Source organism: Phodopus roborovskii, unplaced genomic scaffold, assembly GCF_943737965.1.
Source record: "Phodopus roborovskii unplaced genomic scaffold, PHOROB, whole genome shotgun sequence".
In the NCBI taxonomy this organism is placed as follows: Eukaryota; Metazoa; Chordata; class Mammalia; order Rodentia; family Cricetidae; genus Phodopus; species Phodopus roborovskii.
This window is the reverse complement of record NW_026126541.1, coordinates 18,826,240-18,849,692: the sequence shown is the minus strand read 5'-3', so window position 1 is coordinate 18,849,692 and position 23,453 is coordinate 18,826,240. Positions and strand designations below refer to the sequence as shown.

At 48.6% G+C, this 23,453-nt stretch overlaps 1 protein-coding gene across 1 annotated transcript in view; it reads right to left on the bottom strand.

The window, feature by feature from the left end:
• The window catches only part of Pik3ap1 (phosphoinositide-3-kinase adaptor protein 1), a 112,547-nt gene that overhangs the window by 9,708 nt on the left and 79,386 nt on the right, over positions 1–23,453 (bottom strand). Inside the window, exons 10-14 of the mRNA XM_051199741.1 lie at positions 19,874–20,068; positions 15,419–15,484; positions 13,752–13,957; positions 10,307–10,379; positions 3,304–3,459 (exon numbers count right to left, since the gene is read on the bottom strand). Coding sequence (XP_051055698.1) covers positions 3,304–3,459; positions 10,307–10,379; positions 13,752–13,957; positions 15,419–15,484; positions 19,874–20,068 — 696 coding nt within the window. The remainder of the gene's footprint in view (positions 1–3,303; positions 3,460–10,306; positions 10,380–13,751; positions 13,958–15,418; positions 15,485–19,873; positions 20,069–23,453) is intronic.

Below are 23,453 nucleotides of genomic sequence, written 5' to 3'. Positions count from 1 at the left end.
CTGTCTCAGTGGTGAACCCCGTAGTGTTCTGAAGTTATTCATCAGCAAGAAGTAAAAGTAGTCATAAGCACTGGCTCCATGGCCAGAAATTCACACCCACCAACTCTCACTACCCCTTTCCTTGGCATTCCTAAACCTATAGCCACAATGTTTGGCTCTAAACCTTAGCCCCCTGGCATCATCTCCCCTCTGGGCCCATGACAGACCCCATAGTTGACTGGACTACACAGTTGGTAGCACTCTCTGGCCTTGGCCCCATACTCTGCTCTCAGATAGTGCTACATCTCTGTCATCAGGGAAGAAGGCTCAGACTAGCATCTAACTCGTGTTATTTTTGCACTTTCCTCTATTAACAGCCCCTAAAGACAGGATCTGGTTATTTCCATCTTTCTGTCTCCACTGAATAAATAAGTGAGAGGGAAACAAAATGCCCATATAACCCTTGGGCCAGATAATCTACAGGAAGGTCAACAGTGTTCCACAATCAAGGTTTTGTTCTCTTAAACATATCACTAATTACTGGGGCTTAATTACTTAGTTCTATCGAGGTTTAACCTGGAACTGTCTTTCTGTGGATCTCAAGAGATGACAGCTGTGTCATAATAAAAAAATCATGTTGCTGGCAGGGTATGACTCTAGGACAAAGGGCAGCTAGTGGCTCCGAGTCTGGCTTCCCTCACTCTCCCTTCCTGTCCACAAACTAGCTCTATTGGAAAGTGGTGCTTCCCTGTGTAATAACATGGTCAGATCTGGCTATGACTCCCAGTCCCTCTGTTTAGTTGCCAGAAAACTCAAGGCTTGTTTTCCAGGCCCTAACTGTTATCTATAAATTACAGGCTTTACTGACTTGGATGAACTAGATCACACAAGGAAGAGCTTATCGTGGGGCTGGCAAAGAGCAACTATCTGATAGAAGCTGGTTTCTCGCCATCTTTCATTTTTAGGCAGTATACTAATCTTTAGTGACACGCCCCCATAGTGAACTTTACCCCCATCAGAGCCCATGTCTTTGTGTGTCCTCCTTTGTGATTTCAGACTTAGCTGCCCAACCTGCTTTAGCCACTAGAACATTAACACCGATGACAAAAGCCAAAGCTTGGCAAGCTCTTACACAATGGGCTTGTCCTCCCTTCCCAGATTCGGTTGCCATGTAAGAAGTTCACGCGGTTGAGTTACAGGCCTTGTGGAGTAAAGTTTTGGAGAATACACAGCCATCCTGGATGCCCCAGTTGAATGCAGTCATCTGAGTGACTATTGCTCACTGAACATGGAGAAGACACAAGCCATCCCTTCTAAGTTGTGCCCAGGTTGTGGGATCTGGTGTGTATTTCCAGCAAGTAGGTTTTGTCATGGGTTGTTACATAGCAGAAACCTGAGCAAGAACCAGCCCTGGTTTGCACAAAGAGGAGTGTAAGGCCTTGGCCTGGCCGTAAATGGCATTTCCTAACCCTGAGAGCTAGCTGTTACGGGGCAACCACTTACTTAGTCCACCCTGTCCTCAGTATAGTTTACCCCAAATTAAAACCCACAGGGAACAACTTTCCAATCAAAACACTTCACCCCAAAACAAGCAATGAACAAACAGAAAACCAAACACCTCACATTTGTCTTTAAGATTTTTCCACCAGAGAAGAATCTGGCACTTTCCTCCTCTCTCATGTACTGGAAAGGAGTACTACTTGCCTCTAGATTCATCTGCAGTCTGTGATCCCTGGGAAACTCTCTCCTGCTTCTGCTATCAGAGTTATCAGAATTCTCAAGTTGCCTTAAGTGCAGCCAGGCATCTTTGGGTATACACTACTGCCTCCATTATATGTGGGGAGATTTTCTTCCTGTCCAGTCCACATTCCCACATAGTCGCATGATGGGCTTTCGATGTTTCTTCACAGGTCAAGATGTGAGGGATATTCAGCAAAGAGGGGAAAGCGGCTTCTATCTACCACCATCTGGCTGTATAACCTTTAGCAAAAGAATTTTCCTCTCTGGGAGAAAATCTATATGGTATTGAGTCCTGACCTGTGTCCTTAGGTGAGCAAAATTGTGTGTGTGTGTGTGTGTGTGTGTGTGTGTGTGTGCATGTGAATGTATAAGTGTTTGTGAGTATATGTGCCTGTGTGTGATTTGGTGATTTGTATGTGGAGGGGTACAGACAGATAGGTTTTTCTGGAAAACAGATCTAGAAGGCATAGTACACTCTCAAAAGTGGTTTGGATAGTCTGTTAACCTATGTTCATTTGTGGACGTTCCGCCTGACTCCTGAAGTCAGGAGACCTGACTCCTGAAGTATACTTCTGTCTCTTCCCTCACTTTTTCAGTTGTTTTGAGGATGGGGAAGTATAAAGCAGACAGGAAACGCAGTGTACGGAGCTAGTGAAGCCAGCGCGTCAGCAAACGCAGCCTACGATACACAAACTCCCAGCCTTGCGGTCCGCACACCAGGCCTCGTCTGCCACAATCAGACTCCCATTCATGCTCCTTCACCAAAACAAAGACATGACCCAATTAGACCCTGAACCGCCCGCACAGAAACCAGACTTGTCAAATTTAAGTCTATTGCTGTCTACAGCTCTCATGAGATGTCCTTGGCTTCCCTTAACACAGCTGGCAAAGAAGCTGAACGACGGTGAGGAGTCCTGGCTTGGCTCCAGACTGGGTTCAAATCCCAGCCCAGCTCAGCTCTATTAGCTACAACCTGACACAAAGCACTAAGCCTGAACACTTCCTCCTCAGCAGAAAGAGGTCATGAGTCTACACTGTAGAGGTTTGGTGGTCATGAAATGATCGGCAACGACAATTCACTTTTGGTAAATGCCCAATCAACGTTAAGAATTCTTATGAAGCAAGAGAGAAAGATGGAAAATTAAGGGACATGAGAAGCGGTGCTGGGCCGCATCCCCCACCTCTGCTGACAATCACCAGGTTCAGCTATTTATAAAAAGAAACTACTCTAAGAATTTTCACAGCATTGGGCAAATGCCACAGGCCAACTAGTCTACACACTTCACACCTCTCAAAACCAAATCAGGTCTCAGTTGAGATCTTAGGAGTTGGACTCCTAAGAGTGTTTGCCTAGCTGGGTAGTGGTGGCACACACCCTTAATCCCAGCACTTGGGAAGCAGAGGCAGGCGGATCCCTGTAGGTTCGAGGCCAGCCTGGTTTACAATGTGAGCTCCAGGTCAGCTAAAAGCTACACAGAGAAACCCTAGCTGGAAAAACAGCACAAAACAAAAAAGAGCATTTGCCTACGCTTGCAAGTGTGGGCTGGGATGCAGTGACAAGGACGCCTCTGGCTTGCCGCTTACTCGCTGTACTCGATGTGCTGTCCGTCTTCCAGTCTCCACGTCTCAGCTCTGTCCTGGGGGGAAACACGCTCTTCCTGGGGCCGCTCTCATACACTCCAAACTCCACTTTTCCGGGAAGGTGATGTGAATGCCGGATCGGGACTGTGATCTCCAGATCTGGAATCAGAAGGAAGAAGGAGATTCGGGTGAACTGCCATTGCTACATGCCTCTCCTGCTCACGGTCCACCTGTCTCCTGGGCCTGGGCCTGGAGGAGAGAGGGAGATCGTCTTCAGCACTGAAAAGCCACAGAATCCAGCATGGCCCAGCAGAGGGGACGGACGGCAGAGCAGGAGAAATGGGCAGGAGAGCCCTTCCACCTCATAGAGAGGATACACTCATGTACCCTAGCCACCTCCACTTGCCCCCCGAGTCTCTGAATTAGTCCCCTGTCTAAGGAGGGGATCATGGACACCACTGATGGTAATAAAGCATCCTGTGCACCAGCTCATTTCAAGAGGGCCCATATTTTTAGTTGACCGAGTCCTCATAAAATCCAAGAAACCAGAGCCATTACTACCATTCCCAAAAGAAATGAAGGCACAGAAGAGTGAAGTTGCATCCCCAGAGCACAGCTGAAAGGACCAAACTGAGATGTGAACCCTGACTCTGGAGTCCAGGCTCTTCACCACTCCTAGGGTCAAGGGCCTCTTGTCCCCTGAATTTGTTATGGCTGACAGGTGAGGGGGTATGGGACAGGCAACCTACCCTGACAACAGTGGTCCGGGAAGTGTGTGACCAGAGACCTCCATGCAGAGAAATACTGTGACTTCTCAGGCTGACTCATGGTAAAGGCACAGTCTGTACTCAGCTCAGGATCGACCTGACCTCTTCAAGCCTGGGCTGTGCCAGTGGTTTGTTTGCCTTTAGCCCTCCTGAGATTTCTACCCAATGGTCCTAGGAGCATAAATAACTCACGCTAGGGGGCAGAATGAAATGCCTGGTGCATCACCAGCTTCCTCTCCCCAGAGGGGTGTGAGGCAGGTCATAAGTGAAGCCATGGGAACAAGGGTGAATGAAAGCGGGCGATGCTTTGGGTCTGTGTGCTCTCTTCCAGGTACTCTGTTCCTCTCTTCGCCACTCTGTTCTTCCATGGAACGAGTGTAGTAGGAAATTTAGCAGTGACTCCTCGCGCCAAAGCCAGAGACTAGCCAAGAAAGTTAATGAGTGAACTAGAACAGTGTGAAAGTGCAGTGTGAGGGTGGGGTGGGCTGGACCCAGTGGCAACACCCCGAAAGAGTACCTGAACTGTGGGTTACCGGTCGTCACAGGCCCCAGCCTTTCTCATTCTAGAGAAACTGCTTCGAGGAGTAGATCGGGGACCTAGAGATAGCCAGCGCCTTCTTGCAATTGGGGGGTGCTTTCTGGTTCCAGGCTCTTTGGTTACGCCACAGACTCCCTTCCCGGGCTTGCTGCCCTGGGTGCAGAGCATGGCTAAGGCAGGCTTCATGGGGTGAACAGTGAGTCCCAGAGCCCACGTGGACATATCATTCTTCCCTTTCCTTTTCAGCTTTTATTTACATTTTAAAGGGGTCATTTTAAGACTTCTTAAGGTTTTCAGCCTGACTAAATTAACTTTAAGGTGGTATTTTCCACCCTCAACCAGTTCTATAAAGAAGGGAAGACCAGAGGTCAAAGGTTGGCAATCTCAGGGCCAGGCTAAATGTTTCTAGAATGCCTCTACTCTTTGCCTGAAGGTACGACATCAGGAACCATTTTCACGATTAGATTGACAGCTTTCCTGAAGTGGATTCATCTGTACTTCCCTTTGTTCTTTGGGACTTTCCCATTCAGTAGGTGATTGTAATCCTATGAGGAAATTGAGTGACAGACACACTAGGTAAAAGAATGGTCCCATACACAGAAGTGAGTCAGCAATGGCACAAGTTTCCTGGGCCTCAGCTGGCTCTGCCTCCCACGACACCCCCAGAACACAAATATTGACTGTCATCCTGTGGGGCCACAGCACCCAACAAGCTACACGTTGGCAGCTGATTTCCTGTGCCACCAACTCCATGTACTACAAAGGGCAAAGCTACTTCCTGGGGTTGAAGACCAGGAATGGAGCATCCATTTTCAAGGATCCTTGGTCCTTGGTATTCTAACCCAACTAAAGAAAAAAAAAATGAGAGTTATTTTCTAAATCAACTGGAGTCTCCAAATTTGAGTCAGCCTGGGTTTAGAGTGAGTTATGTTCTTTGAAAAAGTCTCTCAGACGGAAGTTGCCACCCATAAACCCCGAGGTTCTTATTGGTCAGTGAGATGTGTGCCAACGGTTTTCAATGGTTTTGGTGCAACAGAATTATTTTCTCCAGTGGTGACAGAAGCTCAGCACTGAGGACAGGTTTTCAAAAGGAGCTGTGATGTCAAAGTAGAGTGACTGATATCTGCCCTGTGGATCCTAATCTACTCCCAACCCCACGCACTTCTTAGCCTGGCCCCATAAGTACACACACAGAGGCCCGGAGGCCCCCAAGGGGCGCAGTGTGTAAAGCCACAGACTAGGACAATGCAAGCCAATGCGTAAATTAATAACAGAAGTTTACTAAGTTCAGTAAGTCATATCTACCCAACCATAAATGATGCCTTCCCTTTGGCAGGTGCCCTGATACCTCCCACCTCACCCGAAGGACAGGGTCCAAATTCCTACTACCCAGAACCTGGTGCCCCTGGCCAGAACAAGGCACCAGATCTCCTAGAGCTTGTAAGCTATCATGCAGGTTCTGGAAACCACCTGGGTCCTGTGCAAAAACAACACGTGTTCTTAACCCCTAAGCCATCTCTCCAGCCCTGCTATTTATATTTTGCCACAATAAAAATTAAAAGCAAAAGGGCTGGAGAGATGGCTCAGTGGTTAAGAGCACTGGCTGCTTTTCCAGAGGTCCCAGGTTCAATTCCCAGCACCCACATGGCAGCTCACAATTGTCTATAACTCTAATTCTAAGGGACCTGATATCCTAACACCAATGCACATAAAAATAAAATTAAATAAAAATTAAAGGCTAGGATACTTCTCCCAGATGGACTGTCCACCATCCTGACTCATCCCCCTGTGTCTGCTTGAGTTGGACCTGGAATGTCCCCTAGGGGCCCACACGCTAAGGGACTGATCCCACAATGGGGCCACTTGGAGATGGTGGGAGCTTCAAAAGCCAAGGAGAGGCCTTTAGATTATTGGAGGTCGCCCTTGAAGGGGACAATGAGACCCCAGCTCTTTCCCCTTTCTGCTTCCTTTCCCAGCTAGGGGACAATTTTGTTTTGCTATGCTCTCCTGCTATGGTGTACAACCTCATCCCAGGTCACAATGAAACAGGGTAACCAATCATAGACTCAAAACTACAAAATTGTAAGCCAAAATAAACCTGTTTTCCTTTTCTTTAAAAAAAAAGTACATTTCGCTGGGCAGTGGTGCCACATGCCTTTGTGAGGCACAGGCAGGCAGATCTCTGAATTTGAGGCTAGCCTGGTCTACAGAGAGAGTTCCTGGACAGCCAGGGCTACACAGAGAAAGCCTGTCTCAAAAGTCAAAATAAAATGTTGTTTATAGTAGGCAGAGGGTAGACACGTGTGCCATGGCATGACAGTGAAGATCAGATGACAACCTGAAAGGATTAGTTCTCTCCTCCCATCATGTGGGTCCTGAGGGCCAAACTTGGGTCACCAGACTTAGCAATGAGGGCCTTTTAGCCACTGAGTCATCTCAATGGCCCAGGCCTTCTTTATTTATAACTTGATTATCTCAGTTCTTTGTTACAGTAATGGAAAGTTAAGGTGTCCAAAGATACGTGGCTTAATCTTTTCATAGTAATTGCCCTAATTATAGTCACTGGCATAGAAAGAGTGAAAATTACTACCCCTCCCCAAAGCAAAATTCCATGCCAGATGATCCGGAAGGGGGTGGGGAGTTGGCCATGCTTCTTCACACATGGGTCATTCTGATTTAGACTATAGTGGCTAGAAACCATTATTTAGAGGCTGAATAGCCTTGGGTGACCTTTGTGGGGTCCTGCAATGTAGCCCAGGCTGATCTAGAACTTGTGATCTCCCTGATTTAACCTTCCAAGCACTGGGATTACAGATGTGTGTCACAGTGCTCAGACTGAACTTAGTAAAATATTTCAAAACTTAGGACCTTTGGGCTGGACAAGTCCCAGCCCAGAGCACTGACTCTGGGAGGCTCTGTTCCAGAGGGCACTAGCCCAAATGTAGGGCCTCTATGGAATCAGGAAAAATTGCCAGTTTTTAGAGCTCTTCCATGTGCCAGGCCTGTGCTAGGCACAGGTTGCACCCATACTTGCCCATTACAACACCCCTGTTGATTTCCCATTTTACAGGCAAGGACTATGGCTCAGGAGGTAAAAAAGTATTTTGCCTGTAGTTCCCAAGCAATTAGCACTATGAAGAACTCCAACCCCAAACTTGCTTGCCCCACAGCCATGTCTGTGTCCCTCTGCTCCTCAGTGTGGGTGGGTGCTGACCACTGACCCTGAGAGCATGTGAATTTACTGCTGCCCCCTCCCAGCCACTGGACACTGGGGTCACCGACAAATCACAGGCCAGTGTGGCCAGTGCTTCAACGCTTGACAATCTCACGCCCTTGGTGCTTCTTTATGTCACTGCATGGGTATGCTCTACTCTAAAAGCACTTTGTCACCCAGAGCCCCATGACTCTCCACCATGTCAGCTCTCTCCTCTTCTCTACGAGGAAGGCAGACATGATGAGCCGGGCGTGGGGGAGCATATTTAAAAATCTAGACACTCCAAAAGAAGTGCTAGAATGAGCTCCCTGGCCCCTCTTCCTTACAAAGTCAAAATCATGAATATTCTCTAAGCCAACTACTTTTGGGAAAACACACACACACACACACACGGTGCTAGGCATCATGGGAAACCCACACCTGCATAAATACAAAGCCGACGAAGTCATAAACCGGCAGATCACACACAGTGGGTCCTCAGATCACACACAGTGGGTCCTGGGTTTCTTCTTGAGCTGGTGCTGACACCTGGTGGCTGTGTGGAATGACTGATGACAGCAGACACTTGACTGACACCTGTCGTGCCAACGCATATGTCCTGAACTCCATCAGGACTGTGGTGCTGCAGACCAAGGAGTCAGCAGGGCTCAAAACACGCATGTCCCTGCCATCGCAGAGCTCATGGTAAGAGGTTGGAGGCATGCTAGCCCATGGCCAGAAAAGAAGACTAAGGAAATCCCAGTCTATGCTACAGGAGCACAGGGAAAACGAGAAAGCAGGAGCAAGGCGTAGGGCCTCTTCCAAAAACAACGACATCATCATCAACCACAACAAAGTCAGAGAAGCCTGTCTGGTGGGTGAAAGGAGGCAGCAGGTGAGATGTGGAGGGAAGCAGCAAATGCAAAGGCCCTAAGGGAGACTATGCTTGCTTGTTAGAGCAACAGGAATGGGGTTGTTAGTGCTCAGGCCCAGGTCTGGAGCCCGTGGAGAATGGGTACAAGGGTCACATAGTGTGGGCCTTGGTGACCACAACAGAAAGTCTGTCTTTCCTCTGAGTGGGACAGGAGCCCCTAGAGTACTTAGAGCAAAGGGGGGCATACTCTAATATTTTTATTTTTGGTATTATTACTGTTGTTTTTAATTATGTGTCTGTGTGTGACGGTAATGTGTACATGAGTGCAGTTCTCCACAGAAGCCAGAAGAGGGCAACAGATCCCTTGGAGTTGGAATTACAGGTGGGTGAACCACCCAATATGGACACTAGAGACCAAACTTAGGGCTTCTAAAAAAGTAAGACAAACTTTTAACCACTGGGTCATTCTTCTAGCCCCTAGTGGTTTGTGGTTTTAAAAATATTAATAATTAATTAATTTTGTGATAGGGTCTAATTGTGTAGACAAGCTGGCCTCAAACTCACATAGATCCCTCTGTCTCTATTTCATAAGTACTGGGGATTAAAGTAATTTGCCATTACATCCGGCCATATAATCCTCAATTTATAAAAGGACACTGGCTCTAGGTTGGAGGATGAACTGCAGAGGGGTGAGGGTGGACAAGGGTGGAGATCACTGCAGAAACTACTGGTCTAGTTCCACCTAGAGATGGTGGTGGTTTGGCTACTGGAGAAATAGCATAGGAGAAACAGACAAACTTAGGCTGCACCTTGGAGCTAGGATCCCAGGAACAAAGAAACGAAGTAACAACAATCGGGACAGTAAAGAGACATGCCAGGGACAACAGGCTCTCCAGATGTCCTGACTAAAGGACACAACGCAGAAGCCTACAGTGGCCCGGTGCTTTCTCAGAGTAGGGCCCCCAGTTATAAGAACGCAGGTGTGGAGGAAGAGGCCAGAGCGAGAAACCTGTGGGGAAAATGCCCAGGCTCATGAGAAGCCAACTGATGACAGTTAAACACACAAGCAGGGCTGGGCTTTGCTTAGTTCTGTGTGTAAGGGGTTCCTTAAGGAGCCTTTTCTTGCCTGCTCCTCTTTGCCAAAAGATTGGGGAGGTCCTTGCTCAGGATGCTTGCTGTCACACGGCTGGTGTCATGAGGGGTTTGGAGGGGACAGAAGAGCCCATCCGTGGTGTATGCAACAGCTACTCATGCCCTACCATTGCATAGTATGTCCTGAGACACTGTTGGTAAAGGTTGATCACTCTCGGTCAGTAGGGCTTTCTCTGCTCTGTTGGCTCCTACACTCTCCTAATTGCCAAGGTTGGAGGCAAAAGAGAAATTATAACCGTCTTTCTTGGCTGAGAGGGGCTTCTAACCACTCACTCCCTCATTGGCCTTTCCTGGTACTACAGATTTACAGAAGGAACGAGACAAAACCATCATCTCACGGTTCTCCCTATCCAGTGAAGGACCGGATCTGCAAACAGGTGCTGGACAAGCAGTCTGTCCACTCAGGCCACAGCAGAAGGGACAGTCACAGATGGCAGCAACGGCCACTCCCTGGAGACGCAGCACACCGCGAAGCCACCTACCTGCATGCTTTCCCGACTTTTGCTTCTCTCTCTGCCTTCGGGTGATGCTGTCTCTCAGTCTTTTAAGATTTTCCTGGAAAATAGTGTATTTGTTAAGTGTTCAGCACAGGGATACCTTTTGGACATTAGGATTCCAGTCTTAGTTTATTCCCTATGCAGGGGTTAGCCCACTACAGTCCCATCTTTCAAGACTGCTGCCAGACAAACTTAAGTCTTTGATAAATTGTGCCATTGTGCTTTCGGAGGCCCAGTCCCATTCTCAGCCTTAGAGCCCACCGCCCTCCTCTACCTGTACCTCATAGCCAACCCCACCCCTGACATGCTCACACCCCTGCCTCTGGCTGTGATCTCTCCTCAGTCCTCTGAACTCAAGGGGCCCTAATTTCTATAAATCTGTCTCAGATGGACCCAGGCCTTAGTCCTGTCCACCAGGCATCAACCTCCTGGCACTTTGACTACACTGCCTTGCACATAGCATATGCATATGGTTGTACATATGTGCCCTGGCTCTTCAGGGACACTGGACTTTCCCAAGACCAGATCTTGTAACTTTTTATAATTCAATCATTTGTACCACTGTAGTCATTCAATAGATGTTGGTTGGGTACACGAAGGTCGAGACTTGTTTCGACCTTAGGTCAGCCCACAGCAACAGTGCCTGGGCCTCCCAGGGAAGCTCCGGAAGAACCGGAGCACATGGTACCCTGGGAAAATGGCTAAGCAGTCTGGTTGGAAGAGCAAGCAGGTGGATGTGAGGGAGCCACAGGAAGCCAGACTGGAAGGGCTGGTGGGTCTGCAACTGTGGGCTAGAGACTCTGAGCCTCGTCCAGAAAGCATTGGGGGAACAAAAGAAGTCATACGATGGCATGGTCATGAAGTTCTCAAGATCTCGAGGTGGAGGCAAGGAGACCCAGCTCCTGGCCAGGTAGCTGTGCTGATGCACGCAGCAGAGGCAACTGTGCGACAGGGCTAGGGGAATGGAAAGACACACGAGGAGAAACATCACAGAGAAGGAGTGGGTGAGACCTCCAGCTACTGTATGTGAGTGGGAGTGCACCATGTCTGTCTAGGGCCTTGAGAGATAAGCAGAAAGTAAGCTCTTTGTTGGACAAGTGTACCTCAGGGAATATGCCCAGCTAATGGCTGCAACTACAACTGGAGGCAGACTCAAGTGTTGTCGATGTAAAGAAAGAAGAGCCTGGGCAGTGACCACTCACGAGGGACAGGGATGAAGGAGACACGGGAACAGACAGAAGCAAAGAGATATGAACACATTAGAGTCCTGGACAGGAGAGGCTGTCCGGGCATAGACTTATGTGTACTTCCATTGGCTGGGGTTTTCTTCCATTGTGAATATGAACCCCGGCATGCATCCAGGAATTCTGAACAAACCTGTGTGCAGGGAAGCCTACTTGGGTATAGATAAAGGGAGAAAGCTGCCATTTCCTGTGACCCAGGCAGTGAAAGGCTTTTCCTGCTCACAGGCTCTCCCTGTCCCCTTCACATTTCAGAGGTGCAGAAATGCAAACACAGCAGGCCCTGCCCCCAGCTGTAAGGGACAGAATAGGGATGTAACTTGGGCTGCTAGTCCAAAGAGAGACTGTAATTCCTTTGACACATGGTCACAGAACTTAGAGAGGAGGGGGGAAAATCAGTTGGGCTAGGATAGCCTTTGCTAAGGATAGAAGCTGCTCTAGGACTCCTAAATGAAAGGGGCCTGGACTCCTGCGTTCAACACTACAGGGTGCTGCCACCCTCAGAGCCTTCAGTGAGGGAAGCATCTGGTAAAGAGGGTTCTCACATTAAAACCCTGAAGCAGGCGGAGTTAAGGAGCTGTGGTAGAGGTATAGGGGACCTCTGTAGACTCTAGAGCCAGCCGATGAGCCCGCATCTGACCGACCCTTCCCCATTGTGAGTCCTTGCTTTCTGTAAAACAGAGCCCATACTGTCTCCCTTACGCGTGCACTGTGACAAGCCCCAGAAACGGATTCAGCCAACCTGGAGCACAGTGTCTGACGTGTGACTATCTGTGCTCAGCCACGGGTGTCTTCTGACTCACCCTTGCTTCTCACCACCCTACCCACCCCCTGAGAGGCACAGCTCCCCTCCCAGGGTCAGAAGCCTCCACAGCTCAGTAGCCGTCATGTCAGACGCAGGGAGACCTGTATTACATCACTGGGGAGACCTTACCAGCCGCTAGAGAAGTGGCCTTGAATGTCCCTTAATCCTACTGGCCTGATTTCCTCAATATTAATATAAATATATGAAAATAATAAAATTATACATGTGAGATTGTTCATTTTCTCATAGAAATCGTCAGATCAGCTGGGCACGGTGGTGCATTCTTGTAATCCCAGCAATTGAGAGGCAGAGACAGGTGGATCCTGATCTACATAGTGAGTTCCAGGTCAGCCAAGACTATATAGTAGATCCCTGTCTCAACACAACAACAATCTTCAAACCATGCAGATAAAGCAAGACTCTGCTGTGAACTCCAGTCCTCTCATACGAGCGCCCCCCCACCCCCAGAGGGCAGCGCCTGCTGCGGTGTGTTCGGCATTTTACAGATCAGTGCCTTTGTATTTACAAGTGCCTAGAGAAATACAGTGTGTGTGTGTGTGTGTGTGTGTGTGTGTGTGTGTGTGTAAGAGAGAGAAAGACAGAGACAGAGCTGATGTTAACTCAGGAGGTTTAGACGGCAGCTTATAGTGTTTGCTTCATCATATTTCTTGGGATCTTTTCAAGTTTTCTTCACGTCCTAAAGAGTGGTGATCAACTATGAGAGGAAAAGAAAGGGTCCCCGAGGAACAGATCTTTCAAGCAGAGGTGGAAGGCCAAGCAGAGACGGCAGCAGCAGAGGCAGAACCAGGCAAATAAGGAAATGTGTTCCTGCCCTCCAGCCTCCTAAAGCTCGTAGCCAGGAGGAGTTCCAGACAAGGAGACTCAAAAGTATAACCCCTGACAAAGACGCTCAGACAATGTTCACAGGTCCAGCCATCCAGTTAGAGGGGCATGCGTGGCAGCTGCAGTGTGTGTGTGTGTGTGGTGTGTGTGTGGTGTGTGTGTGGTGTGTGCGTGTGTGTGTGGTGTGTGTGTGGTGTGTGGTGTGTGTGTGTGTGTGTGTGGTGTGTGTGTGGTGTGTAGTGTGTGTGTGTGTGTGTGGTGTGTGTGTGTGTGTGTGGTGTGTGTGTGTGTGGTGTGTGTGTATGTGTGTGTGTGTGGTGTGTGTGTGTGTGGTGTGTGTGTATGTGTGTGTGTGTGTGGTGTGTGTGGTGTGTGTGTGGTGTGTGTGTGTGTGGTGTGTGTGGTGTGTGTGGTGTGTGTGTGTGGTGTGTGTGTGTGTGTGTGGTGTGTGTGGTGTGTGTGTGTGGTGTGTGTGTGGTGTGTGTGGTGTGGTGTGTGTATGTGTGTGTGTGAAAAGCCTCACAGTGGCAGAGCTGGCTACCTGCTGGAAGCGAAAGGACTCGGATCGTTTCTTCTGGTTGAGTTGCCACTCTTTGAAGTGTAGTACAGCCTCGTCCACATTGACGATGCCTAGCTTCACCTGCTCCTGCAGGGTAATGAGCTGCCGCTGGCCTGGTGTTTTCATCCCAGCAAATGGGTCGTAGATGCTCGATGGGGGCCTGTCCCTCCATGGCCTCACCGGTGGCTCTGGAAAGAAGGGCAATGACAAGTCAGCTGGGTGACGTGAGAGGTGACAGTAATGGTGGTGGACACGGGTTCCAGGGAACAGTCTGCCACAGCCAGAAGGAACAAGGACACATGGAACCAAGATGGGTGTGTGGGGTGGGGACATGGGATGAGGAAGGGGAAATTACTGATGATTTCAGAGCCTGCTGGAGTAAAGCAGACAAAGCCAGAACGAGGGAGGGGGGAGCGAAGTCTGCTGAGCACACTGAACTTTGACTGTGAAGGCGTGCAACCCAGCATTCCTTCGCCTAGAAACTGCTGATATTTTGGGGTGGACAGCTCTTCCTTTGTGGGGGCTTGTTGTGTGCACTAGGAAGTAATGAGCAGCATCTCTAGCCACCACCCACTGGGTGACTTTCCTTGGATTTGGCAACCCAGAATGTTCCCAGATATTGCTAACTGTCCTCTGTGGAGGAGGGTGAATGCTCTCTATTTGATAGTCACTGCTTTAGACGTAAGTCCACTCCAGAGACGAGAAAAACGCATGGGAAGAGTCCAGACAGGGGGCTTCTCCCAGCCCTGTTTCTGAGCAATGGTTGTGGACTGATGGGCACAAAATACCAATGGAATTGCCTCCCAGGCCCAGTGGCACTGGTATAAATTAGGAGCTCGGTTCCAGCAGGCTGTCTTGGGTTGTTCTGTGCCAACCTCTACTTCATTGTGATTGGAGGACGGCTGTCCACTTCAGAGGCTGGAAGCCAGCCAGCCCCGCCCCAGGCTGCAACTCCAGTCCTGTGGGGCATGAACTACTTGCAGAGATGATGGGGGGCATGGGGACATGTAAGGACAAGTTGACATCTTACGTCTCAGTTCATGTAGCATGTTCCAAATCTCCCATGTGACTGTTGTCTTTCAGGAATGCCTCTGAATGCTTACACATGGCTGGGGCCATGTTTCTAAACAGTATTAAGTTGTGTAATACGGAACGCCTAGGCCTAACAAAAGGAAATCGCTCAAGGATTATGGGGAGTGCTTGGTTCCTTTCAAAGTTCCTTCAACAGTCTTTGGGAAATTTGGATGTCCTGGTTGTTATCCAACAACAAGAAAGTGACTTTAATCACAGTTGACCCAAAGCTTAGTGGAGCTGGTAAAGAGGCGGCAAGCAGATAGTTCAAGAGGGCTGCGGCCCGGGCGAAGGCTTGGGGCTGGGCTCACTGCCACACTGCTGTCACCAGCCTCAATTCCCTGCTCCATATGGACGACTTCTATCAGTGCCCTCTGTGGGGTCAGTTTGCACAATACAGGGCACCCCTGTCTCTCCCCCTTCCCTTTGCCTCCAGTGAGAGGTTCTCGGACATCATCCCTAAGCCACCACTTAGATCTCTCCCCACGAAGGTCACAGTGCTGCTGCCGTCCTTGTTACAAGAATTCTCCTGGAAGTTCAGTTCACACGTGGGAAGCCGTGGACAAGCGCTGGTTTACCTTTTCTGATGTTCTCTGAAGAAACATAGAAATTCCCGAGCGGCTCCTGACTTTTTTCTGCAAAAACTGTGAAGGAAAGAATATTCTGAGTGAAGGCCAGACATCTCTTTCTCAGAGGCTCTGCCATACATTTATAGAATTTTATATATTTACAAAAAGTAACCTTGTGCAAAAAAGTAATAACATTTAGTCATGACCAATGTGCACAAATTTCTAGAAGAAAATAGTGAGTGAGAGAGACAGAGCACAGAGAGTGTCGAAAGACAGGGCAGACGCAGAAGTTCTCCAACTTAGGGTCAAAGACAGCAAGAGGGCATCAGCAGCATATCTAAGATTGCTAAAGAAAAGGGTTAGCTGTGCTGTAGTGGCCCATGCCTTTAATTCCAGCACTTGGGAAGCAGAGGCAGGTGGATCTCTGAGTTCAAGGCCATCATAGTGAGTTCTAGGACAGCCAGGGGTACACAGAGAAGCCCTATCTCAAAAAAAAAAAAACAACCCCCCCTAAAAAAAAACAAAAAAGAAAAAGAAAGAACAAAGGAAAAAGGAAAAGGGTTGTAGAGGCTGGAGAAATGGCTAAAGTGCTTGCTGTACAAAGACGAGGTCCCCAGCATCCACACCCACACTGGCTATGGTGGCCCACATCTGTTACCCAGCACTGCGGAGGTGGAGACAATCAGGTTCCTGGAGCTTGCTGCCCAATAGCTGAACTGGTGAGCTCCATGCTCAGAGAGAGATACTCTCTCAAATAAAAATATGGTGGAACAATTGAGGAGTGCTACCCAGCATCAAACTCCAGCCTCCCAAAGGCAACCATACAGACACATGCACCAGCACATACTACACACAAGGGAGGGAGGAAGGGAGGGGAGGGAGGGAAGAAAGGAAAGGAGAGAGGGAGGGACAGGCAGCAAACGCTGTGGGAGGAAGGGTGTGTGCCAGGCTCCCCAGACAGACTCACCTGTGAAGGCTTACAGCTAGAGAACAAAAGGAGGATCCTGCCGCCTGGTAGGCCCATCCACTATGAAGCAGGGCTCTACCTGGTAGAACAAGTAAAGTGTGCCCCTCCAGAGGGACCAAGATGAAGCCGCCCACGAGCAACAGGCATAGGACAACAGAGAACGGAGAGCGAAGCACCCTGAGGTGGTAGGACCCCAAGGCCATCTCATAGCTCCCTGGGATCTGGAGGAGACTCTCTCAGCTACAATCCTTACACTGCACTTCCGTGTCATCATATGATCTTGGACAAGAAACTTGACTTTCTCCATGCTTCCGTTCCTTATATGTAGACTGAAGACCATAAATGGTACCTCTGTTGGGGTGTCGTGGGAATTAAGGACTAATGCATGGAAAGTGCTTAAAACCCAGCACGGGACACGTAAGCACGTAACATTAGCTTTTATTGTCATTATTCATCTCTAAGCAATGGCATGCTAGCTAATGCAAGTGATGTCTGTTCAGTGTCTCCCAGTTTAAAAGTGCTTCCTCGGGGAAGGACTGGGAGGAGAAGAGGAGGGGAAACTGTGCTCGGGATGTAGAGAAGACTGAATAAAAAAAAGTGTACTCCCTCATGTAATGTTTCACCCGGTCCTCAAAACAAAGTTGTAGCAGAATACTGCCATTTGTCATGTATTCATGTAGACACATATTATCATGATAACCATCTAGGTAAGGAAACTAAAACCAAAATGCATAAGTGAGTTATCCCATGACCTATGTTGTGCAACAAGAAGCGAGAGAGGAATCTATTCTAAGCCACTCTCCCTATTGTCACCGTGTGACTTACTGTCCCCGTCTCCACCGCCTCTCTGCAATACGTTGCCACTTTTCTGCCATTTAGGAATTACCACTTGTACATTTGGGGGCTCAGAAGCTGACCCTGAGATAAGGACTTGACGGCTGGCATTCTATCTGGGAAGTGTGGTCGTTACACTTCCCTGCCCACCTGGCTGGATTTAGAGTCACCATGGAAACACACCTCTAGTGTCTCCATGAGGGCATTTCCAGAAAGGTTTGACAGAGGCAGGAAGATCCACCATGAATGTGGGCAGGCCCATCCCTTGGGCTGGTGGCCCAGACTGAATAAAAAGGAAAAACAGAGCCAAGCTGGTGCATCAACCTCTGTTTCCTGACTGCACACTCCATATGACCAGCTACTTCCTATGCCCGCTGCTGCAGCTAGTGCCATTCTCGCTGCTAAGCCTCCCTCACCACAATGGATTGCATCCTTGAACTGTGAGCCACAGCAAATCTCTCCTTTTCTAATTGCATTTATCAGACATTTGTCACAGCAATGAAGAGGCAACGATGACGGGGTGACAGAAGTGGGGTAGGGAGTGGTTGGAACAGTATGTGGGGGATTACCAAGCAAGTTACCACAGCTGGGTGAGTGCACAGTATGCAATTCGGCGTTCTCCCTCAAGAGGGACAAGCACATTGCGATATTCACTCATCTGCTAACTCCCGTCTGCTGTGGGCCACAGAATTATGCACTGAGAGTTCAGACATGCTTCAGAGGTCAATCCATTAGGGACTGCTTGAAGGACAGACCTCAGTTAGCAAGGTGACGGTGTATATTAGAGATGCATATCTCAACCTTATCTGCAGGACGATAAAGAATGCTGCCTTCTGAATGTGTCAAGCTGTCCTCAGTGCAGACTTCTTGTGTGAAAGCTCTTTCCCTCACATCACAGCTTGGGGATTCTCCCCACAATGCTCCAGTCTATTAATTGTTTGCTGGGCACATAGTCTGTGCATGGTCTGAAAGATGACTTTTCATTTAGTTATGTATTTTGATATATAGAATATATGCTGGGACATGTTTCATAACTGGATCTATTTGTCCCACAAGGATGTGGACTCTTAGCAGCCCGCCTTGTTCTCTTGCTCGGACTACTGCACACAATTAGCTCACTTTCACCTCGGACAAAGTTCAAACTAGACTAAGGGCTTTTTGTAAAGAGAAAACTTTACAGCTTGCACAGGGTCAGAGTCACAAATGTCTACCAAGGTTACTAAGGAAAGCATGCTAATTCTTCACTTGTCAGTCTACTAACCACAGATCTGTGTCTTAAAGTTACCATTGGGCACTGTGCCCTCCCTGTCTGGTCATGGTTTTGCTCCTATGGCCTTGGACCCTTGTGCTGTCATGGTAAGTGGCTCAGCTCCTTATTGATTGCTCTAGGAATGTGCTTTTGACCAATGAGAGAAATGTCTTCATCACTGCAAGAATCCTGAAGGAGAAGAGTTTTTAGAAGAACTTCTTCTAAGAAGTATGGAGAAGTTGGAAGTAGGACAAGATTATTAGAGTAGAAACAGAACAGTAAAGAGCACAGGAAACAAAGAGCACGACCCTCAGATTGTGTGTAAAGTTACTATAGAAATCTTTCACCCTTCCTTCGCTCCTAAGGAACATTTCACCTTGGGGACCCCGGGTAGGGGCTTAAGGTCTCTTAGCCCTTACACCCGTCACTCATGCCAGGGTTTTCAGTCTGCCCAAAGAGGGCAATGGAGCACCACATGCCGGAGAAAGCCCTCAGGAAAAGATGCAGCAGTGTACTAATGTGGGGGCTAACCAGTTGGTCATACCCAGTGGGCATGCAAAAGGAGATACTGCCCAAGGAGATAGCAAATCTCAGTGACACAAACTTCCCACAGCTTAGGGTTGTTAGACTCAGTACCTGGGACATAGTTGCATCAAAAATGTATTTGCAATTCGGAGTTAACAGGGCATCCTCTGTTTTATCTGGCAGCCCCAACCCAGTCACCTGAAGCTCTGGCTGGGTGCTCCCTGTCCTCTTTAATATCTCCCTGGCCCAACCTTCTGCAGTGCACGCTACTGAAAATGGATGACAGGCCAGGAGCAAGCGCAGAGCTTGTGATTATGCTCATACTGAACTTACAATCATGTTGATACAATCAAGTCCCGAAGGGAAGCAACAGTGACTTCAGCATCTAGCTGGTGTTCCAGGAACAATAACGAAGAAGTCACACTAAGTTCTCCCCAACTTTTATTAACACGAGTAAGCAGACGGCCTGGGATAGTAGCTAAAACATCTGCTGTGGTGTCAGGGTCCCTGGGGCCGAGCCCTGGCACTGTTGTGTGGTGGCTGACCTTTCGAGCCTCCATTTCCCACCCATTAAATGGGCATCCTGGCCCTCACCTGAAGGGTTACTGTAAAGATTAAATGCAAAGGATGTTCCTGGTAGATTTCAACAAGTGCCAGCCATTAAGTGATTAACAGGGACGATAGAACAAGTTATGAGATGAAAATGTACTAGCTTCTCGTTTACCTCAGACCTTATGATTGTGCATGAATTGCCCCTGCTCTAACTCCAGAGTTTGTCCTGACCTATGACCTTTGACCCTGGCGGGAGACCATCCAGAAGAAGACACTCAGTTCAGAAGGCCAGGGAATCAGGAAATTCCTGCCGAGCGCTACCCTTGGTTACACTTGCCTTTAGAAATGTATGGCTCGTTGTCGGGCAGTGGGTGAGGGCCAGGAGCGCTGGCCTCTGGCCTGGGCACAGGGACAGGGGGTCTGTTGGCCAGGTCCACAGAAAAGGTCTCATCTTCATCCACAGTATGATAAATATCTTCCCTCTGGCAATGGTATGTCTCTCTCTCCAAACCGACTGATTTCACGCTGTTACCTGAAACCCAGAGAGTGGTGATTCAGTACAGTGGTCCAGGAAAAAGCATGCCTGAAGTGAGTGTTCTTGTTATCAAAGTAACAACCTGTGGCAAAAGCCTTCCCTTGAGACACCGCCTAGACCGTTTGCTCAGAACCCATGAGAGCCATCACAAGAACACCAAGGTCTCCTTCATCTGCCACCACCCAGCCCAGGACAGGAGCCATGGACTCGGTTGCCTCAGTTTCCCAGCCAGTATAACTAAGGGAGATAAAGCACCCAAGCACTCCCAGAACCCCTTTCTAGTAGCTGGGCAGCAGTGAGACATCGCTCTGAGTCCTCACCACCAGCTGCTCCCTGGTGCTCCCCACAACGACTATAGAACATGAGTCCTCCTTGCTGAGCACGGTTCTCAGTACATGTCCCCAGTGATTATTGCATCTGGTTTTCAAAAGAAGTGTGGAGTTGCTACTACCTGTAACCACCATTTGCATATGACATAACTTGTCCAAAGACCCTGGGAGCTAGGCTGGTACCCAGGAGCTCTGACTTTGGAGGGGCCCTTCTCTCCACCATCTACTGTTTCTCTTACAACTGCACACTGTTCCCCACTAAAGAGGACAGAAGCTTGCCTCCCTTCCTGCCCACTAGCACCCCACACCCCCAAGCTCTCTATAAAGATCTGCTTCTTTGATCAATGCCGTTCAATCAAAAGATCCTCCTCAAATGCCTGCCTGAGGTATAAAAATAGAGTCTGGGTCTCCTTCCTGTGGGGTTACAACCCAGTGGTTTACTGGGACTTCTGTGTTTTCATTACATCTCTTCTGAGCTGCAGAGAGGCTGCCTTTGCTTCTTGGTGTCCTGTGTCCAGGGGACTGGCCAGGCAAGTCCCAACTCATTAGAAAACATGAGTTCCTGGGCTCTGTCCTCCAGTAAGTTTCCATGTCCCTGCTTATCTTAACACTTTGCACAGGGTAGGAAGGGCTGCAACAAAGCGATGCATCCTAGGGGAGCTGCCAACTACCCCGCAGGGCAACAGCGGCTCTCAGACCACTTGTCTTTCACTGTCCCTAAAGACGCCGGCTTTGCCTCAGTTTCTCATCCCGCTTTGGGAAGGCTGCTTCTCAGCCCAGAATCTTCTTCATGCCACCATGTGCCAGGCCAGGCCAGCCCCTCTAAGTCTCAGCCACACTGTGACCTTCCCAGAGAGGCCCTGCTGACCGCCCAGTCTAAATTGAACTGTTATTTATGCTTGCTGTGTTTCATTCCTTTTCTCCACAGTCCTGCTGTGATGGGAACTTATTGTATTAGTGGGTTGGGCTCCCTACCTTTCTCCCTCCCTTGTCTGTCAGCTGAAGAGGGCAGACCCTGACCCTCCACATTGTCCTAGAGGCAAACACAGGGCCTTTCATACTGTATATGCTCAGTCACACCCTTAGAACAGAGGGATAAATAAACACTGACTAAAATGTGGGCCAAGCAGAAATCCATGTGTCAGATTCGAGCCTCCCTATGGTCAGCCTGCCTTCCCTTCCAGTAGTCTCCTGACCTGGGCTGGGCAGACTACGGGAACCCCAGGGAAAGCTCAGAGCTGCCACATTATCAGAGCAAGAGGCGGTCTCGTCTTCTACAGAAGGAGAAAGCTTCATGGCTTCAGATGCCAAGAGAGGGGCAGACTTGTGGAGAAGAGGTATAAATAGGGTTTCTTCCTTAGCAACATCTGTCAACAGGCAGAGCATTTGTAAGGAACGATTTTGGAACGCTGTGCATTATTACAGGTCTTGTGACAATCTCCTTCATCCCGTCAACATCTCCAGATAATCATAACCAATCCCTTAGCTCCTGCTGCCCAAACAGAAATAACTTTTAGGAGACATGTCCAGTCTCACCCAAGCTGCCAGGTTCCCTAGAGGAAAAATTTAATAGAGAAGCAAAAGAGAGCCAGATGACAGGACACATGTCACCCAGAGCCAAATGTCACCTCAGAGGAATTCAATCTGTGCTGTTGGGTTCCTGACATGACGAATTCTGACCCATTCCTCGGCCCCTCACATCATGATCTGATTGTGCCATTTAAAGGCATTAATTAATGATTTAAACAGACAGTTGATACGTGCCAGACGTTGATCTGTGCACTGGGGGCAGAAAGTTAATCCTGCCTAGAACCCTGTATAACATTACTGACTGGCTGAAGGCCACATGCGTGGAGTGAAGGACAGGTCTTCACAGCAGGCCTGGGCCACTTGTCTTCTTACACTTGCATAGACACCTCCCTTCTCTCCCTCACGGCCATCAGATCTGTAGTGCCCTGCCCCCAAATTCTTCAGAGCTGCAGAATGCCAAGAAATGCTTCCAGAATCACACGGGGTGGAAATGAGAGGCTAAGAGTGATTCCAGTTTCATCTGTGGTGTAGATGAAGCCTCTGTGCAGAATTTGTATGAAAACAGTAATCTGGTCCCACTTGTAACTTCTGGTAGAAACTATGTGAGCTTAGATCATTGAGCCACAGGACACTGTCAACATCGTAAGACACTCCCTGAGACCCAGAGATTCTGACCTGCTGCTTCACCGTATATGTGCTCTCAAACATGTGCAAAGGTAACACATACAACAGAAGGGCATGCTCTGCATGGAGGCTCACAAAAGCACAAAGCTGAAGACTGGTTAACATAAGAGAATGTCTAGGTGCCTGTGGAAAAGTTAATGTCTATGCTGATACGACCTGTCAATCAACATACAAGAAGACACATGCATATGATGTTAATATATCCAGAAAAACTCTAGAGATTTTTCTCATTGCTTTAACTTTTGGGGTCAGATGTGGTGACTCCCACCTGTCCTCTGGGCAGGTGAGAGACAAAGGCAGGAGAATTGCCATGAACTTAATGCTAGCCTGGGTTACATAGTGTATATCAGACAAACAGGTCTACATAGTCTTGTCTCATTCATGTGTGTGTATTTGTGTGTGTGTGCGTGCGCATGTGTGCGTATATGTATGTGTGTGCATGCTTTTTCATCTTTATATATTACTTTTACAATGGTAAGCAACTATAGCACAGAAACAGGTGGGCATAGCAGCGAATGAATGCGGTTCCACTGTTAAAGATGAAAAAAGAAAAGATAAAAAAAAGAAAGATCAGAAAGTGCTGTCTTATAAGACAAGGCTCTCACAGTGACCCGATGACCCAGCAGCAGCAGAGTCACCTGCTGTTCAAAAGGAAGAGGACTACCGAGTCCCACTTAGGACTGCTGAATCCCACACTGCTGAGTCTGTGCCTTCGAAGTACTCCACGTGGGTGTGAGGCACACTGAGATTTGAGGACCACTGCTCCACCAGCATGTGCTGCACACCTGTGTGTGTCAGGAACTGAAAGGCAACTTCCTCATTCCGCTACCCCAGAGTCT